Raw genomic sequence first — 18,926 nt, forward strand, 5'->3', positions numbered from 1 at the left:
CAGGGCAACTCTCTAGAGACTGCATGGCTCAGGGAGATCTGCCCTGGATCGATCTTCTCTGTCAGGCTAAGCTCCCCAGAATCACTGAATGGCTACCAGGGGGTGCTGCTATGCAGAGGCCTGGTATTAGGCTGGCTAGGATGGGCAGCCCCCACTCTAGAGCACGGGGGCTGCCTGGAGCCAAGGTGTGTCACCCTATGCCATAGGCGAGGCATGCCCTGGTGGTGCATGCCTATTGAAATCATACTGTATGGGGTGGGGAGCCAATCCCTGTTCTTTAACAACCTTGCTTTTAAAAAGTTAAATAAATTGTGGCCCTTATTTATACCAACACCTTGTGTTATGTGTCTTCTTGGGTGCTGGGCAATGCCAGTACTTAAGATCTGGAGAGAGCCTAATGCCTATCTTGATAATAGTTGTTAGGACTCACCTCCTGTTATGGCTGATTATCTATAGAAGAGGAAGTCTCTGTGAGATTGTGTGGAGTTGCATGTGGAAGTCTGAAGATCTTTTCATTTTCTTAAGTGTAAATTCTGTGTGAAAGAGCAACAGTCTGCATTGCAGAGTAGTTCAGCTTCACTAGTAGTTCAGCTTCACTTTTATAAGCAGAGGCTGGATGTTAGGGAGGCTTCTGCAGGGAGGTGGACTAGAAGATCTCCAAGGTCTTTCTAAACCCTCGAATTCTATCATTTTAAGTTTTTCATCTCCTCCTGCACTCAAGTGGGCATCTGCCCCAGGCTTTGTTTTTAAAAAGGAAATGGAGTTCACCTTAAAGCAGGGTATCATGGTGTGAATACGGACATTGTGATGGAATCCGCTATTGTGCTTCTGGCCATGAATTATATCAGAGAGGAGAGCTGGTCTTGTGGTAGCAAGCATGACTTGTCCCCATAGCTAAGCAGGGTCTGCCCTGGTTGCATCTGAATGGGAGACTTGATGTCTGAGCACTGCAAGATATTCCCCTCAAGGGATGAAGCCGCTCTGGGAATAGCAAAAGGTTTCATGTTTCCTCCCTGGCTTCTCCAAGATAGGGCTGAGAGAGATTCCTGACTGCAACCTTGGAGAAGCTGCTGCCAGTCTGTGAAGACAATACTGAGCTAGGTAGACCAATGGTCTGACTCAGTATATGGCAGTTTCCTATGTTCCTATTGTACCATGAATTATTATATAACATTAAGAGTAAAATCCCCTAAGAGTAAAATCCAGAGTTTACGATTACCCATAATGGATTTAGGTCATTTCTGAAAGAAGCAGCAACTTGTCATGATATTATTGAATAGAATATCCACGTGTGATGCACATATTTTTGTTGCAGTGATGGAAGCAATAATTTCTTTTATCTCCTGCCCTTCGTATTTGCCATTCATGAAATCAACCAGAATCCTAGGCTTCTGCCCAACATCACTCTTGGCTACAACATCTATGAGAACTATTTTAATGCAAGAATGACCTATGATGCCATGGTAAACCTGTTGTCTGCTGGACAGAAGAATGTTCCGAACTACAGTTGTGGAGGACATCATAACCTGATGGCTGTTCTTGAAGGGGCTGACTCTGAAATTGCTACCCAGATTACTACAATGTTGGGCAGCTACAAAATCCCACAGGTATGGATAAGAAAGGTGGTGGGTTCAGGCTGTATCTAATTCCACTTTTTAAGCTCTCAAAATGTATATGGTTGACATACATATTTATGTTGCTCCATTATCACCTTTGTATAAAAAGATTTTTTGAAGCAATGTAATCTTCAGCATTTACCAGATGTGGAGAGGAGAGCTGGTCTTGTGGTAGCAAGCATGACTTGTCCCCATAGCTAAGCAGAGTCTGCCCTGGTTGCATCTGAATGGGAGACTTGATGCATGAGCACGGCAAGATATTCCCCTCAGGGGATGAAGCCGCTCTGGGAAGAGCAGAAGGTTTCAAGTTCCCTCCCTGGCTTCTCCAAGATAGGGCTGAGAGAGATTCCTGCCTGCAACCTTGGAGAAGCCGCTGCCAGTCTGTGAAGACAATACTGAGCTAGATAGACCAATGGTCTGACTCAGTATATGGCAGTTTCCTATGTTCCTATGAAGGTTGGATGAGTGTACATATTGTATTAACCTGAATCCAAGACTACGTTTTCCCCAAGTTTTCTGATGATAGAAATCAGGAAGCTTTCTTAAATTCAGATTCTTGTTCCTTTTGAGTAAATGCAAGTATATCTTGTAGTTAACCTCTGCTTTTTAAGGGCATCATCTTAAATTCAGAGTTGTCTTCATTTTGAATAAATACATACCTGCCAACTATCGTAATTGACCAGGGACAGCCATGAATTCCCACCACATTCCCCAGCATACAAACACGCATCTCAGAATCACATCTCTGGCCCATCTCTGCCAATCTCTGGCCCACCTCCCAGCCACTTGGATGGCTCCGTGCTGCATAGGGAGCCCTCCTCCCCTAATGCAACCAACAGCTGTTCACCAGGGGTGGATGGTGTGTGTGTGCAGTGCACACTGCGTTCGGCAGCCTTCCTTCCTCCCTGGCTGCCTATCAAAAGTATTGCTGCGCAGGGCAGGCAGGAAGGGAAGTTGCTGCTGCTAGGCCACCCCACTCTCAGCTCTCCTGGGGTGCACCAGCAGCAGCGCTTAGCAGAGCCTGCCAGTGACACTCTGTGTAGCGTGAGCTCTGTGCTGGAATGCCTCTTCTCCTGGCACTGGCAGCCTCCTGTTTTGAGAGCCTAAAAGAGGCTCCCCTCCTCATGCTCTCTGCCATGTTGCTGTTGCTATTGCCGCCTGAGTGTTGTGTGCCTGTCTATCCTCACTCAGAGCCATCCACCATGAAGCCATGAAGGTCCGTGTGTGGGACTATAGGGTTGTGTGGGTTATATTCCATCCCCTTTGTACATTTCGAGGATGGCTTTGGCATAAGGCAGTGATATCAGGCATAGATTTGGGGCAGGGTGGGAAGGCTCTGTGTATTTGATTTGAAGCAGATTGGCGAAACCATTGATTTTTTAATGCTTTGTTTGTCTATTGCAGTAAAGATTACTATCTGGCAGAGACTTGGAGTGCATGACATCGATTCATGTGAAGAGCCTCTAGGGGTTTGCTGGAAGAGCAGGCTTAGCTAGAATAGATAGAATACTGTGGTGTATGTGGTTTTAAGATGCATACTGTGCCTGTGAGTGGCTTGGAAGTGTAAGCCAGCTGAAGGGAGTCAGTATAGATAAAAAGGGCAGGAAGCAGCAGAAGGGAGGCCCTCTCAGCTCTGACTGTGTGTGTTGTGTCTTGGGGAAACTGTTCTCAATAAAAGTATTTTCTAGACCTTTCTACTGTCTTGTTTTATTTACAACTTGAGATTTAATAAGAATTGTTGTGAAGAAGAGAAGGGAAGAGAAAGAAAATAGTTTATTTTAGATAAAGCATCTTGGATAGAGACACGGAAGGTTCAAGAGGCGAGAAAACAAAGGATAACATGTCTAAGGGTTACCCTTTTCCATAGCTATTGGAAATGTAATATTCTATGTTGACCATGGCAACCTGGATCCCATCAAAAACCCAACCCCCCACTTTTGAAATTTTTTTTAATTCCCCAATTAACTACTACCATTAGGCCTGATCAGTCGTCTTCTTCTTCATCATCCCCAATATCCCTCTTCATCCCACAACAAGGTACCAACTTGAAAAGGCGCAGGTGGAATGGGTCTTCCAGTCTCCTTCTCAAATACATTCCAAGACCTGTAAGCCCAAGATTCATTAGCTGCCCCATCTTCTAGCTCTCTTTGGCTAAATGGTACCAAGCTGTGCCTCTCTATTGCTCGGAGGCCCTTTCTTCAAACAAAGTTAGTCATGGCCTCTCTGCTAGAGTCTTTCATAAGACAAAGCAAAATGTTAGCTTTTCCCTTTTATTTCTCTTTGTTTGGTTCAGTTGCTGGTCCATTGTTACTTTTCAGTATGAGCTTCCATAGACCAGCATAGCCCATAAATAGGGCAGAGTAACAACTCCTACAAAGAGCAAGCTGCCCTTGGGATGTGGTTGCAGAGGATAATATATGGGCCCTCCCTATGCATACACTTGGCCCATTGTAATGGTGGAGATTCTATGAAATAATAGTAATTTTAGGTTAAGACATTTCTGACTCTTCTCCTGAAAAGAAAACAATGCAATTCTTTCCTTTCCCTACTAGGTCAATTATGGTTTTGCCCATGGTGCTTTAAAAGATAGAACTCAGCTTCCATTTTTCTACCGGATGGTCCCCAAACAGGAACCCCCTTACCTGGGGATTGTCAAGTTACTCCTGCATTTCAAATGGACATGGGTTGGTCTCCTTGCTCCAGAAAACGACCATGGAGAACTATTCCTGAGCACCTTTGCCCCTGTGATCATCAGGAGCGGGCTTTGTATCGGCTTTTCAAAATACATCCCAGATCTATTTGATACTGATATTTATAATCCTTACAAAAGGATGCCATTTCTCATGGACAAAAAAATCAATGTAGTTGTTTACCAGGAAGGATTGCATGCCATGTTTGAAGTACTACAGTTCTGTGGAAAAATAAAAGAACCAATATTGGGGAAAGTGTGGATTGCAACGGTTTGGGAGGACTTCAACTTGAGGATGTTCATCAACGTAATCGATACTCAGTTCCTTCATGGTTCTTTGTCTTTCTTCATCCAGACACACAAAGCAACAGTATATGACAATTCGCCCCAATATTTTTCTGTCATCAGACGGTTTGGTAAGAATGCATTTCATTGCTTAATGTCAAAGCCAGGTTTGCCTGTAAGAGATTGGATAAGATGCACAGAGAAAGAGACACCGGGGAACGTACCTCAAGATATGATGGAGAGTATTCTGTCCCAAGACAGCTACCGTATTTATAACAGTGTCCAAGCTGTGGCACAGGCCCTCCATGCTACACATTCATCCAGACTGAACTGGAGGGTAATGAGAGGTACAGGCAACTTGGAAGACCATCTGGTACAGCCATGGCAGGTATTGTTCCCCCTCGCAGATAGTTAAATCTAAAATTACCATCAATGGTGCATTCTCAAGTGTATTGGTGTTGTGAATCTGAATGTTTGTGAGGCAAATCCTTGAAAACAATGAGAACATAAAACCTAAGAACAGCCCTGCTGGATCAGGCCCAAGGCCTATCTAGTCCAGCATCCTGTTTTACACAGTGGCCCACCAGATGCCTCTGAGAAGCCCACAGGCAAGAGGTGAGGGCATGCCCTCTCTCCTGCTGTTGCTCCCCTGCAACTGGTATTTGGAAGCATCCTGCCTCTGAGACTGGAAGTAGCCTATAGCCCTCAGACAAGTAGCCATTAGACCTCTGTGAATTTGTCTAAGCCCCTTTTAAAGCTATTTAAGCCAATGGCCATAACCACTTCCCATGGCAGAGAATTCCATAGGTTAATTATGCACTGTGTGAAAAAGTACTTCCTTTTTGGGGTCCTGAAATTTCCAGCCTTCACTTTCATGGGATGACATCTGGTTCTTTAGCAAGGCCTATTCTTCTATAGGTTTGATCATTTTGTCCTTAAGTATGTTTTCCATCAATTTACCTGGCACAGAACGTGAGCTAACCAGCCTGTAATTTCCCAGAACCCCCAGGATCCCTTTTAAAAAATTAGGGTTACATTAGCTACTTTCCAGTCCCCTGGTACAGAGCATGATTTTTCAAGACAGTGTAGAACATCCTCTCTTATCAACTCATATTGACTCATTTCTTCAGCCTCCAAACCTGAGAAGCACAATTCAAGAGTGGGGATATGGTCAGTGTCCTCTGCCCTGAAGACAGATGCAAAGAACTCATTCCAGCTTCTCTGCAGTCTGCTTATGCCTTATGCTCCTTAACAATCACTTTCACACCTGCATCATCTAGGAGTTCAACCACCTACCTGGCAGGTTTTTTGCTTCTGATATATTTAAATATGCTTTTGTTATTGCCCTTGACACTTCTAGCTATATGCGTCTCAAACTCCCTTTTTGCATCCCTTTTTGTCTCCTTGCATTTTTTTGCCAGAGTTTGCATTCCTTTCTGTTCTCTTCATCTGGGTTCTCTTCCACTTGGGTTCTCTTCCATTTTCTGCAGGAAGTCTTCTTCCCTTTTATAGCTCCCTGGATCACTAGTGGAGGGAGGCCAGTGGCGGCCTGTGTCCAGCCGCAGCAGCGGCCCCCTCGCCCCACCCCCAACTTCTGATGCCAGACGTTGGTGGTAAGCCACGCCCCTGCATCTGATGTCAGATGCATGGCCCCATTCAGGAGCTAAACCATGCTCCCCTGCATCTGGCATCAGATGCGGGGGCATGTCGGGGCCACGAGGTCCAGGCCCTGAGAGACGATGCCCTAGGTTCTTTGAACCCTGTCACCCAATGGTGGCTATGCCCCTGCCCTGGACTCTACTTGTTAGCAAAGCTGGCATCCTCCTGAACGTGATGGAACCTTCCCTCCTTTTTGGTATACATTCCAACTGAGCTTCTATTTTTGTATTTTTGAACAAGTCCCATGCTTTCTGGAATGATTTGACCCTCCTGACATTCCCTTTCAGCTTCCTTTTTACCAATCCTCTCATTTTTGAGAAGTTTACTCTTCTGAAGTCCAACATATGTTTGTTGGAGGAGAGCTGGTCTTCTGGTAGCAAACATGAATTATCCCTTGGCAAAGCAGGATCCACCCTGTTCTGCAGTTGAATAGGTGACTACATGTGTGAGCAGTGTAAGATCTTCCCCTTAGGTGATGGGGCTGCTCTGGGAAGAGTACCTGCCTGCCTGCTTGCTTGCAGAGGTTCCAAGTTTCCTTCCTGGCACCTCCAGATAGGGCTGATAGAGCTCTTGCCTGCAACCTTGGAGAAGCCACTGCCAGTAAGTGTAGACAATTCTGAACTAGATGGATCATGGTATGACTCAGTATTAGGCAGCTTCCTATATTCTTATGTTCCTAAGAGAACATTCCCCTCTTCCTCAGACTAATGTCCTCCTTCCCTGAGACCTTCATTCTACTATAGCGGAAGAGCTGTCACCCTGGGAGTGTGATGCCTCTATCACATCCTTGCGGGTCTCACCCACATACCTCTGTGCCCCACTGAGCTGCTCCAGGTCAGTCATCTTGGTTTTGAGGGAACAAACATGTTCCCTGAGAGCCAAGAGCTCTTTGCACCGAGCGCACACCCACTGAGCACACACTCACTGAGTGCACAACCACTACTGCCCCTCAGGCAGATAGTCATACATACACCCACAAGCTTTGACACTTACCTCCACTCACTGTCTCTCATGGCAAACTGAAAGTAAAGCTGAAACTGTCCTGTCTAAAGCAAACCCTGATTGATTGATTGATTGATTGATTGATTGATTGACTGACTGACTGACTGATTGCCATCAAGTCAGTGTCAACTCTTAGTGACCACATAGATAGATTCTCCCTAGGATGATCTATCTTCAACTTGGCCACCAAGGTCTCTCAGTAGTGCATTTGTTGCTGTCATAATCAAGTCCATCCACCTTGCAGCCAGAAATCAAACCCTAGAAAAGACAAGCCCTAAAAAACTTAGCTTGTCCTTTCCCCCTTGTTTCCTTGTTTCCTCATTCATTCATTCATTCATTCATTTGCCTGCTGTCTTCTTTAGGAGAGAAATACAAAGTTTGCTGGCTCCCATGGTTTGAATTTTGTCTTTAACTGTTGATTTCAAATTCTTGTTTGAAATCAGAGTAGCATGACAGAAATACTCACATGCTGTTTTAAGGAGTTTGACAGCAGCCCACACCCACAAGAGCCTTGGGACTGCCTTTTAAGTGTGCAGCAGTGCTGGTAGCTTGCTAATAATCTTGCCAGAACAGTATTCTAATACTGGCTACTTGCTAATACTGGCTAGATGTTCCAACAATACTTTTGACTTGAAGTGGAGAATTGGCTTTGCTAGAAGGATCCGTTTGGTTCCAGGATCAAATATGAGCACGTTTTGGGTTTTGGAAAAGATGAGGAGGCACAGATACACTTCAAAAAATTATTAAGGGTGAAATGGGGTACAGGAATGCAAAAGAGTAGTTAGGCAAGGCATTACTTAACAAATATACTAAACAAGAGTTCGGTAAGCAATAATTTAGCTTAAAGTTCAAACTGTATATCAATCGGCTTGATTGAGGTGCTTAGACCAGAGCCTGGCTTAAGGCTTACTATGAAAAGTGCTTGGAAAGTGGGGAGAGGGAGAGGGAGATGGAATGAGGAAACTTAGAAAGGCAAGGAGGTTAATTTACTTATCCTTCCTTCATACAGTTGGTGTGTTCGTTATAAGTTGGCACTTCCTCGCAGGGGGAAAGGCAGGAAAGTGATTGTTGTTTGGCATGGGGAACTTAACCCCAAAATATGTCCTGAGGTGATTTCCAAGACATGCTGCCTACCATGAGGGTGGCAAATTCCATGTAAAACAAAAGGTTATAGAGATCCAATATGGATTACTCTTGAGTGAATCTTGCCCACAAAGCAAGATCAAGTTATGTAAATATGGTATGTGTGTTGAATAGAGTGGGCTAAACTGCATATCTTGAAGAATAGAATGCTTGTAAGCTGTGTAAGTTCACACATTCTGAGTTTTAATGAGTCAATTTCCCAAGTCTATGTCAGCCAAGTTATTAATTTGAAATGGGTTGGGAAATGTACTGCTTATCTCTTTATTTATCAGAGGGATAGGAACTGGCCCTATCCATCCCCAGCACAGGAGCCATACAGTGTCTGTTGCTGATGTCTATCTTATAATTCTTTTTTTAGTTTGTGAGCCCTTTGGGAGTTAGGAAGCCATTTTATTTATTTATTTATTTATTTATTTATTTATTTATATCTATATATCTATCTATCTATGTTAACTGCTTTGGGGGCATTTGTTTGAAAAGTGATATATAAATAGAGGAGGCAGAGCCATGATAGCAAGACAGTTCAGCTCACAAGCTACTGCCCCAACCTGTGCTTCCCCACTCTTGCGGCTTTCCCCACCATGGGTATGCCTTCCAGGGGCTTGCCTCCCCCCAGAGGGAGGAACAGTTCTCTCAAGAGCCCTGCCAGCAAGCGTCTGGCCGACGATAGTGGAGGAAACATTGGAAAGAAAAAAACAAATCAAGACCAATGCCTTCCCGCCACCCCAGAGGCGGCAGCAGGATATGCGATCAATGTGATAAGTAAGAATAGAGTTATGGCTGTGGGCACAGAGGCCCCTTCCCTTCAGCCAAGGAGGCTGCTTCACACAAAATGGATATTAAACAAAGTGCATCCAAGCCATCTCGGAGGGCCGCTCTGAGCAGCTCCCCGGATAGGAGAGACAGGGGCCTGAAACTTTCCAGCTATGCATCCCACCCCTCATTTGATCTCATCATTCAACAACTCAGTGATACCTGCATTATTTCAGCAGAATCCCTAATCACCATTCTTAGATGGATAAACATTACTACTGAAAAATTTGAGAGGCTGAGGAAGGCTTTTGAACAATTTATAGCCCAGGACCACCAAAGGGTTAAAATTCATCAGAGTGTGTCATCACTAATAGGGATGTGCAAAACCTTTCGGATACAAAACGTTTTGTACCCAAAACAGCCTGTTTCGGCTACAAAACGTTTTGTTGTTTCGGACCTCCATTTTGTGGTGATCTCTGTCAGTCTCCATTTTGTGTTTGACATCTCTTTGAATTTCCCACCCTTCCAGCCTTCTGATCAGTGACATAAATCATGGGCTAACCTGCTGACAATTCCCTCCTTGGTGAATTGTTAAAGTATTTTTGAATTCCTCATAGAGAATAATTAGGATTGCAGCAAATGTATAGCTTCACATCGGGGGGAAAGGGGTGTCGTAGAGTGGAGTATTTAACAATTCACCAATAATCAGAGGAGTGTCCAATTGTCTTGGGAGTTTTTGGGTGATAGGCACCCCTGTCTGTATACCACCCACCCCGCTTTTGTGCCCTTGGGTGCTCCACAATAGGGGATATGGACTGGTTCGGGTCCCATTATACTTAATGAGAAAAATAATTAAAAATATTTCAAATATTCATAAAAAATCATAGGGGTGTCTGATTGCTTCAGGGTTTGCATGGTTGTTGGCATCCATGGGTGCTCCACAATAAGGAATAATGGCCTGGTTCGAGTCCCATTATATCCTATGAGAAAAAAATTAAAATAATTTTCAAAAATTCATTAAAAATCGTACGAGTGTCCGATTGCTTAGGGGTTTGGGTGACAGGTACCCCTGGGTGCCAGCTACCATACTACCAATTTTTGGGCATCCAAACCAGTCCAAACCGGTTCTGATCTGAACCGAACCAGGGGGTGGTTCGAACAAAATCAAAACCGAACCACCCTCTCCTGGTTCAGACCCGGTTCAGATCCGAACCGAACCTGGCGAGCTGGTTTTGTGCACACCCCTAACTACCACCCATCACACTCTGCTCTGGGTCATCCCTTTCCCCTTGATTTGAAGCGATACATTTGCTGGAATCCCCATTATTCCCTATGGGGAAATTCTTAAAGATGTGGAAACTTTAAAAAAAATCACCAAAAAAATCAGCCCTTTGCCTAATTCCTTTGCAATTTGGGCGCTAGCTTCCACCCATTGGACATTACCACCACCACCCACTCTTTTTGCCCTGGGACCCTTTTTAAAAATCCAAATCGATTCGGATTTGGAAAATTTGGCTACAAAAAAAACCAGGGCTGATTCAGATTCAGAAAATTTGGGTACAAAAGAAAACGGGGATGTTTTGATTCTGACACAAATCAAAACAAGAAAATTCCAAAATGCACACCCCTAATCACTAACACTCTACTAGCTCCTCCCTTCACATCTGTCTCCACTTCTTTATGTAAGATGTCACCAGGCCTCTTGGGAATTAATAGCCAAACAAACCTTCAGCGAGTGCTACAAAATACTCAGAGTGTCCTTGAAATTCCTCATAGTGCTCATCATAAATGGACAAACCACAAGGAGATTACTCACTCTCTGTCCTACCTCTTAGAATCACAATTAGAAAACATTGGCTTAATCTCGTGCTTCTTTCTGCCTGCTCGTCCACATTTCAGAAGGCTATTTCATGCCCCATTCCCCCCAACAGCCTCCAAAAACCTTCCCTCATATCGGCAAGCCCCCTACATCATAAAGCAGGTGAGGGATCCCTGCCTGAGACCACTGCCTTGAATGTCCTGCACCCTGGAATGCTACTTGCCGGCAATGCACATTTTGACAAGGTCACTGCGCTGCTAGCCAGCCCGTATGAAATGGCCACCTCAGGGGAGGATCTTCATGCCCCTCCCACATCATCTTCACAACCTAATGAGTCACAACCTACCCTGGATGTCCCAGAGAGTCTATCATCCTCCCAGCTCTGTTTGCTCCTCAACTTGAGCCACAATACTGTGGAGGACTATATTCCTTCAGGGCAGTCATCACCTCAGAAGCAACAACAAGTGCATACGTGTCTGGAAGTAGGCCAATCAACAGAGGTAGGAGTCCCCACATTGCCCTTGTTGATCCAGTCCCTCTCTATAACCCCAGAGGTCACTGACATACAAGGCCTGGGTCCAGGAACTCTCCTTGACAGTGACCCCCCTCTCTGATGCCTTTACTGCATTAATCTCTCCAGCTGGCTTGACGGAGTCACAGGAACCTCTGACCCACCCTGCAGAGAACTCATGCCAGGGAGGATTGACGTCCACAGAATTGGGTGCCCAGGAACTTGCAAGCGTTCCACCTGCTGTCTCACTTCAGGACTTATGTTTGACCCAATAATCCTGTGTACATCCATCAAGATTGCAGGATCCCCTCACACAACCTCTACTTCACAGCTCTACACAATGACACCAGTAGACCAGCGTAAAGTTACCCTCTTATCGTGGAATATCACCGGGTAGGGTTCCTCCGTCACACACAGACCCCTCCATCAGAGACTATATTTCCTGCCTTGATATTATTCTGATTCAGAAATTCTGGATAACTGGGGAGTTATTACTCAATTGATTTCACTCATATAGAGTTGGAGCCATATCTGGGGCAGGCCATGGCAGGTGCAAAGGTGGCCTGGGTGTGCTTGTTAGGGATGTGCAAAAAATTTCGGGCACAGAATGATCTGTGCCCAAAATGAACAATTTTGGGTGATTCGGGGCCGAACCGAATCAGCCCCGATGTCCCCCGATATTTTTTGGGCACGAGCCGAATCACCCGAATTTCGGGCATGAAAAATTCAGGTGATTGGGTTCACGGTTGATTTTTGGCAATTTTTTAAAGTTTTAGTGACTTTGGAGCAGTCTACCACCCCAATTTCAGGGGGATTGGGCAAAATCCTGATTTTTGGTGAATTTTTAAAGTTTTAGTGACTTTGGGGCAGTTCGGGGGCATAGCATGGGATCTGGGCAAAAGGAGTGGGGTGGGGTGGTAGTGCCTAATGGGTGCAGGCTACCACCCCAATTTCAGGAGGATTGGGCAAAGGGCTGATTTTTGGTAAATTTCTGAAAATTTCATGTCTTTGGGGCAGATTGGGGCATATTGGGGCAGAAAGTGGGGCCTGGGGCAGAATAGTGGGGTGGAGTGGTAGTGCCTAATGGGTGGAGGCTACCACCCCAATTTCAGGGGGTTTGGACAAAGGGCTGATTTTTTGAGAATTTTTGAAGTTTTAGTGACTTTGGGGCAGTCTGGGAGCAGAAAGTGGATCTGCCCCAAAATAGTGGCGTGGGGTGGTATTGCCTTATGGGCGGAGGCTACCACCCCAATTTCTGGGGGATTGGGCAGAGGGCTGATTTTTTGAGAATTTTTGAAGTTTGGGTGTCTTTGGGGCAGATTGGGGGCAGAAAGTGGATCTGCCCCAAAGGAGTGGGGTGGGCTGGTAGATAGTGCCTAATGGGTGGAGGCTACCACCCATCCCCAATTTAAGAGTGATTGGGCAGAGGGGTGAATTATGGTGAATTTATTTGTATGAGGTTTGTCTTCATAAGGTGAAGTGTGTTAAATTGATTACTTCCTCATATTATTCATAGTAAAGGAAAGTGTGAAAAAGTGAAAGTGGGGTCATGAGAGTTGTTTAATTGAAAAAAATCTCATTTGCTATGATAGAATGAGAATTCACACCTCAGAAAAAACTTAATAATAATAATAATAATGATATGAGGAAGTAAGACTCTATCCATTGGGAACTACCACCCCACCCCAAAATTTTGCCCCTGGGCCCCTTTTTACCCCACTAATCGATTTGGATTCGGATTCGGATTAAATCCGAATCCGAACCGAATCAAGGGTGATTCGGGTGACCCAGATTCGGGCACAAAACAGAACAGGGGTGATTCGGTTCGGGTCCGAGCCGAATCACCCGAAATCCCGAATTGCACACCCCTAGTGCTTGTTGCTACCTCTCTATGTGCATCCTCGAAACTGCTTCGACAGTTCAAGCAATATGCTATGGCAGTTTTGATTCAATTCAGCCGCGGCAAACTGTTGATAGTTAACATTTATCTCCACACACAATGGAGGAAGCTACAGGTCAGATCAATGTAGGCTGATCTGGAAAACTATGCAACAGACCTCCTCCTTTACAATCCTAATGCATATTATTATTATTTATTTACACAGTCAGACAGGTGTTATTGACTGGTTTGTTTTATCCAGACATCGAGTCCTTCCCAAGGACCTGGGATGGCTGAATTTTATTGTCAATGTTGTTGCTGTTATTATAGATATTGTCGCAGAATATAGGCTGTTCCCAGTAAAGTTGCTTTTTGTAATTGGCTGATGGTGATTTCTGTGGCCCCTATGGTGTTGAGGTGCTCTTCAAGGTCTTTTGGAACTGCACCCAGGGCGCCAATTACCACTGGGATTATTTTGGTCTTTTTCTGCCACAGCCTTTCAATTTCAATTTGTAGATATTTGTATTTGGTGATTTTTTTTTCTATTTCTTTTTCTTCTATTCTGCTATCCCCTGGTATTTCTATGTCGATTATTTTGACTTATTTTTCTTTCTTCTCGTCTACATTTATATCTGTTGTATTGTGTGGCAGATGTTTGTCTGTTAGTAGTCGGAAGGCCCATAATATTTTTACATCTTCATTTTCTTCAACTTTTTCAATTTTATGGTCGCACCAATGTTTGGCTACAGGTAGCTTGTATTTTTTGCAGATGTTCCAGTGTATCATCCCTGCTACTTTGTCATGCCTTTGTTTGTAGTCAGTCTGTGTGATCTTTTGACAACAGCTGATTAGGTGATCTACTGTTTCATCTGCTTCTTTACAAAGGCGGCACTTGCTATTTGTTGTTGATTTTTCTACTTTTGCTCTTATAGCATTTGTTCTTAGTGCCTGTTCTTGTGCAGCCAGTATGTTTCTCTCTGTTTCTTTCTTCAAGTTGCCATTCTTAAGCCATTGCCAGGTCTTGGTGATGTCTGATTTTCCAGTGATACTGTGCAAATATTGACCATGCAGGGGCTTATCTTTCCATTTTTCTGCTTGGTTTTTTACTTGTTCTTTCTTGTAGGCCTGCTTTGTTTCATTGGTGTTGAATAGTTTCTCTCTATTGACCATTTGAAGTGCATCTTCTTCACTGTCCCTTATATATTCTGCAAGGCCTCTTTTCTCCTCCTCTACTGTTTGATGGACTTTCAGCATTCCTCTTCCACCTGACCTGCGAGGGAGGTATAGCCTATCGACATCAGGCTTTTAACTGATTTTTAAAAAATTGTTTTATTTTTACAAATTATAGTTCATAATCATAAAGAGGGGTGCCTTTCGTGCTGCCCCAAAATATGGCTGTCTAGTAACAACACCAAGGCTTGCCTGAGCAGAAGGTCAGTTGTTATTTTTAAAGCTGAGCTGCCTCTGGAATGTCATATTTCCTGCCTTGTATAACTGTATTTCAGCTCACCTCTTGCTGCTCTAAGCAACCAGGTTCTTTGTTAAGAACTCAAGATATCTGCAGAGGGCATATTGAAATACAAGAGCACCTGCAGCTTTGCTTTCACTCCCTGTCCTTCAGACTGCAGGTGTAGAATGCAATTTTTAATGCTCTCCCATCAAAAAGCCTGCAGATAGAAAACTAGCACATCAGGAAGGAAGCTTCCCTGCTGTGCTGGTCTTCTAATTGTAGAGAGTTTCATTCAAAAGGAGAGCATTCAAAAATATGATCCCCCATGTTGAGAACAAGCTACAAGTTACTCTATAGTGGGAAGAAACAGAGGAAAACCTCTATCCCTGTGCAGTATTCCCTATGAGAGGTCTTGTTGAGGAAGGTGATTTTGGGATTAAAAAATGGATCTGCCCTGTAAATCTTCATATTCTGGTGAGTAGAAGGAATGATGTTCAGTCCTAGGCATTCTTTTGAGGGTTTTTTTTAAAAAACCCTGAATTTATTTGTTTGTTTGTTTGTTTGTTTGATTGATTGATTATTAAAGGATTGAATATACCACCTAATCCACAGACTCAGAGCAGTGTACAAAACAAGAACAGCATCTGAGAATTTAAAAATAATAATTTTTTAAAATGGTTCTAGTCCTGAACACTCTTATGTTATGGGGGAGGGGGGGATACACAACCATTATGAGACTTTAACACATCTGCAGAGGCAGAGATGATTTGACCTCAGAATGGGCAGAGCCAAGATATATCCCATATGGTTTACTGTTTTCTAAATGCTGTTGTTTTCCGTGTCATTTTAGCTTCACTCTTTCCTGAGACTTGCCCACTTTTATAATAGTTCTATCATGAAAAGAGTTTACATTGATGAGAACGGGGACCTGGCAGCTGACTTCGATATTGTGAACTTTGTGGCATTTCCCAATAACTCCATTGCTAGAGTGAAAGTTGGTAGCCTAGAAAGACAGGCCTCCTCAGAGATCAATATCTCAATTGACCAGAAAGCCATTGTGTGGCCCAGGAGGTTTCAACAGGTAGAGCAAACCATTAAATTGACTTTATTTCCTTTAATAATATCTGCGGAGCTCTAAGAATTTATTTTGTGTTGTATGTAATACGTAAAGGAGAGGATACCTCTCCAAAAACATAAGGCAGTAGTTATTTATTTTTATTTTATACCACCCCATCTAAAAGCTCTGGGTGACTTACAGTAAAGAAAAACAACAAACAATTATAAATAATTAAACTATCAAAGAACTAAAACCATCTAAAGCAATTTAAAACTGTTTAAAAACCCTGGAAGACCAGTCTAAAATGTTGTGTCTTAAGGCTCTCTTGAAGGCCAGTAATGTTGATAAGCCCCATGTCTCTGTGGGGAGAGCATTCCTCATCCCATTTGGAGCAGCTGCGGAGAAGGCCAAGCTGGTGGCAGCAGGAGATGGACCTCTCCAGATGAACTTCATGTCTGATGGGGACCATGCAGAAGAAAGTGCTCTCGAAGGTAACCTAAAAGTGCTTAAAGGTTACCTAAGGGGGCTTTCTAAGGTGGACCTAAACTGTTCAAGGCTTTAAATGTAATAAACCAGCACTTTCCATTTTGCCCAGAAACATATAGGCAGCCAGTGCAACAGGCATAATATGGTTTCTCCAGATTACCTCTGAGACCAATCTGGCTGCCACATTTAGAACTAACTGAAGTTTCCAGACTATGTACAAAGGCAGCCCTACATAGTGTATTGCTGAAGTCAAGCCTGGAGGTTACCAGCTGATACATCTCTGTTCTGAGTTCATTCTCTCCAAGCAATGGATGCAGCTATTATATCAGTTGAAGCTAATAAAAAGTACTCTTAGCTTGGCCCCCCATAATGAGCACCTCTCTCTTCTTTGGATTTGGCTTCCATTTATTATCCCTCATCCAGCCCATTACTGCCTTTAGACAGGCACTTAGGAAGAGAATGCCATTGTCTGATAATGATGACAAGGAGAAATAGATCTGGTGTCATCAGTATATTGATAACACCCTACACCAAAATTCCTGATGATCTCACCCATAGGTGTGTGCATGGAACTTGCTGGCCTGGTTTGGTTCGAGTCTGGACTGGACTCAAACCAGACCAGCCAAGTTCGGTATGGTCCCCATCGAACCCAACCCCTTGTCTGGTCCAGTCCGCGGGGGGGGGGGTTCCACGATTATTATTATTATTTTTTTAATTATTTTTAAATTTTCTTTTCAAACGGGCCGAAATGAAGCCTTTTTATCTGGCCACGGCAGTGATTTCAGAGGCCAGCGGGGCGAGGGGGAACCTTTTCGGAACACCCCCCAAGGCCTACAGGAAGCCCCCAAAGGGGCTACAGGTATTTTAATTTTATATTTTTTAAAAATGAAAATAAATTCACGGACTTTTCCAGAGGTTCAGTTCCGGTCTGGATGGAACCGGGGTGGGGGGCAGGGTTCTGTTCGATCCCAAACCTCCAGACCAAACCCCCAAACCTCTAGAATGGTCCACTCATCCCTACACACCCAGCAGTTTCATGTTAGTGACAGAATGGAACTTTGAGGGGCTCCATATAATGACTCCTGTTTCGAAGAGAAACTGTCACCAAGCACCACCACCTGGAACCTGCCTGAGAGATAGAAGCATAGACATGGCCATAAATACGCTACCGCTTGGTATTCAAGAGCATATCACCCTAATCCTGAAGGAAATATACAGCGATCAAGGTTGGTAACCATTGATAGCCCAATGTTCCATGAACTTGTCTAATTCCCTTTTAAAACCATCTATATCGGTGGCCATCACTACATCTGGTGACATCAAATTCCATAGTTTAACTAAACACTGTATGAAGAAGCATTTTCATTTGTCTTTCCTGAATCTCTCAGCATTTAGCTTGAATGAGTGATCCTGGGTTCTAATATTATGAGAGAAGGAGAAAACTTCTCTCTATCCAGTTGTGATCACCTCTATCACATCTTCACTTACACACCTTCTTTCTCAACCAAAAAAGCTCTAAGCTTTGTTGAAAGACACTGTAAAGATACTTCAAAAGACACCTTTGAGAGACACTGTAGTCTTTCCTCACAGGGGAGTTTCTCCAATTTTCTGGTCATTTTAGTTGCCTCTCTTGGCACCTTTTCCAGCTCTATGATATACTTAGGGACATAGGAACGTAGGAAGCTGCCGTATACTGAGTCAGACCAATGGTCTACTATATCTAGTTCACTATTGTCTACCCAGACTGGCAGCAGCTTCTCAAAGGTTGCAGGCAGGAATCTCTCTCACCCCTATCTTGGAGATGCCAGGGAGGGAACTTGAAACCACCTGCTCTTCCCAAAGTGGCTCCATCCCCGAGGGGAATATCTTACAGTGCTCACATGTGGTCTCCCATTCAAATGGAACCAGGGCATACCCTGCTTAGCTAAGGGGACAAGTCATGCTTGCTACCACAAGACCACCTTCTTAGAGTGTGGTAACCAGAACTGTACGTAGTATTCCATGTGCAGAGGCACCATAGATTTGTGTAAGGGCATTACTTTATGGGCAGTTTTATTTTAAATCCTAGTGTGGAATTAACCTTCTTTACAACTGCCACACACTGGGACAAATTCTCCACATTTCCCCACTCTCTCCTTTCTGTGCTTTAACCAGTTACCAGTCCATAAGAGGACACAGTCTCATCTCATGACTGCTAAATTTGCTCAGGGGCCTTTGATGAGGTACTTTGTCAAAAGTTTTTTTGAAAGTCTAGATATACGATACCTACTGGTTCACCACTATCTATATGCTCATTGAGACTTTAAAAAAAAAGTCTAGGAGGTCTATTATACAAGACAAACCCCTGCTAACTTGGCAAAGAGGCACCGTTTAATGTCGTGATTCTCTTTATTTAGCAGGGGAAGAGTAACTGGGCCTATCCACCCCCAGCACAGTACCTCCAGTGACTGTTGCTGGTGTCTATCTTGTTTGTTCGTTTGTTTTTTTAGATTGTGAGCCCTTTGGGGAAAGGGATCCATCTTATTTATTTGTTATTTCTCTGTGTAAACTGCCCTGAGACATTTTTGGAAGGGCGGT

At 43.9% G+C, this 18,926-nt stretch overlaps 1 protein-coding gene across 11 annotated transcripts in view; it reads left to right on the forward strand.

Annotated features, from left to right (window-relative positions):
* LOC128342369 (vomeronasal type-2 receptor 26-like) overlaps positions 1 to 18,926 on the forward strand; it is a 99,358-nt gene that overhangs the window by 69,161 nt on the left and 11,271 nt on the right. For 4 of the 11 annotated variants that reach the window (XR_008314942.1, XM_053289596.1, XM_053289598.1 and 1 more), the window contains one exon: positions 1,380 to 1,607. The exons of 5 other annotated variants lie outside the window; for them this stretch is intronic. Coding sequence is in view for 3 of the 6 variants with exons in the window: in XM_053289596.1 (XP_053145571.1) it covers positions 1,380 to 1,607 (228 nt within the window). In the remaining 3 variants the exon portion in view is untranslated. Of the gene's footprint in view, positions 1 to 1,379; positions 1,732 to 3,020; positions 3,327 to 18,926 lie in introns of those variants that run through there. 2 more of the 11 variants (XR_008314943.1, XM_053289595.1) reach the window with 2 other exon arrangements.

Source organism: Hemicordylus capensis, chromosome 2, assembly GCF_027244095.1.
Source record: "Hemicordylus capensis ecotype Gifberg chromosome 2, rHemCap1.1.pri, whole genome shotgun sequence".
Taxonomy (NCBI): domain Eukaryota; kingdom Metazoa; phylum Chordata; class Lepidosauria; order Squamata; family Cordylidae; genus Hemicordylus; species Hemicordylus capensis.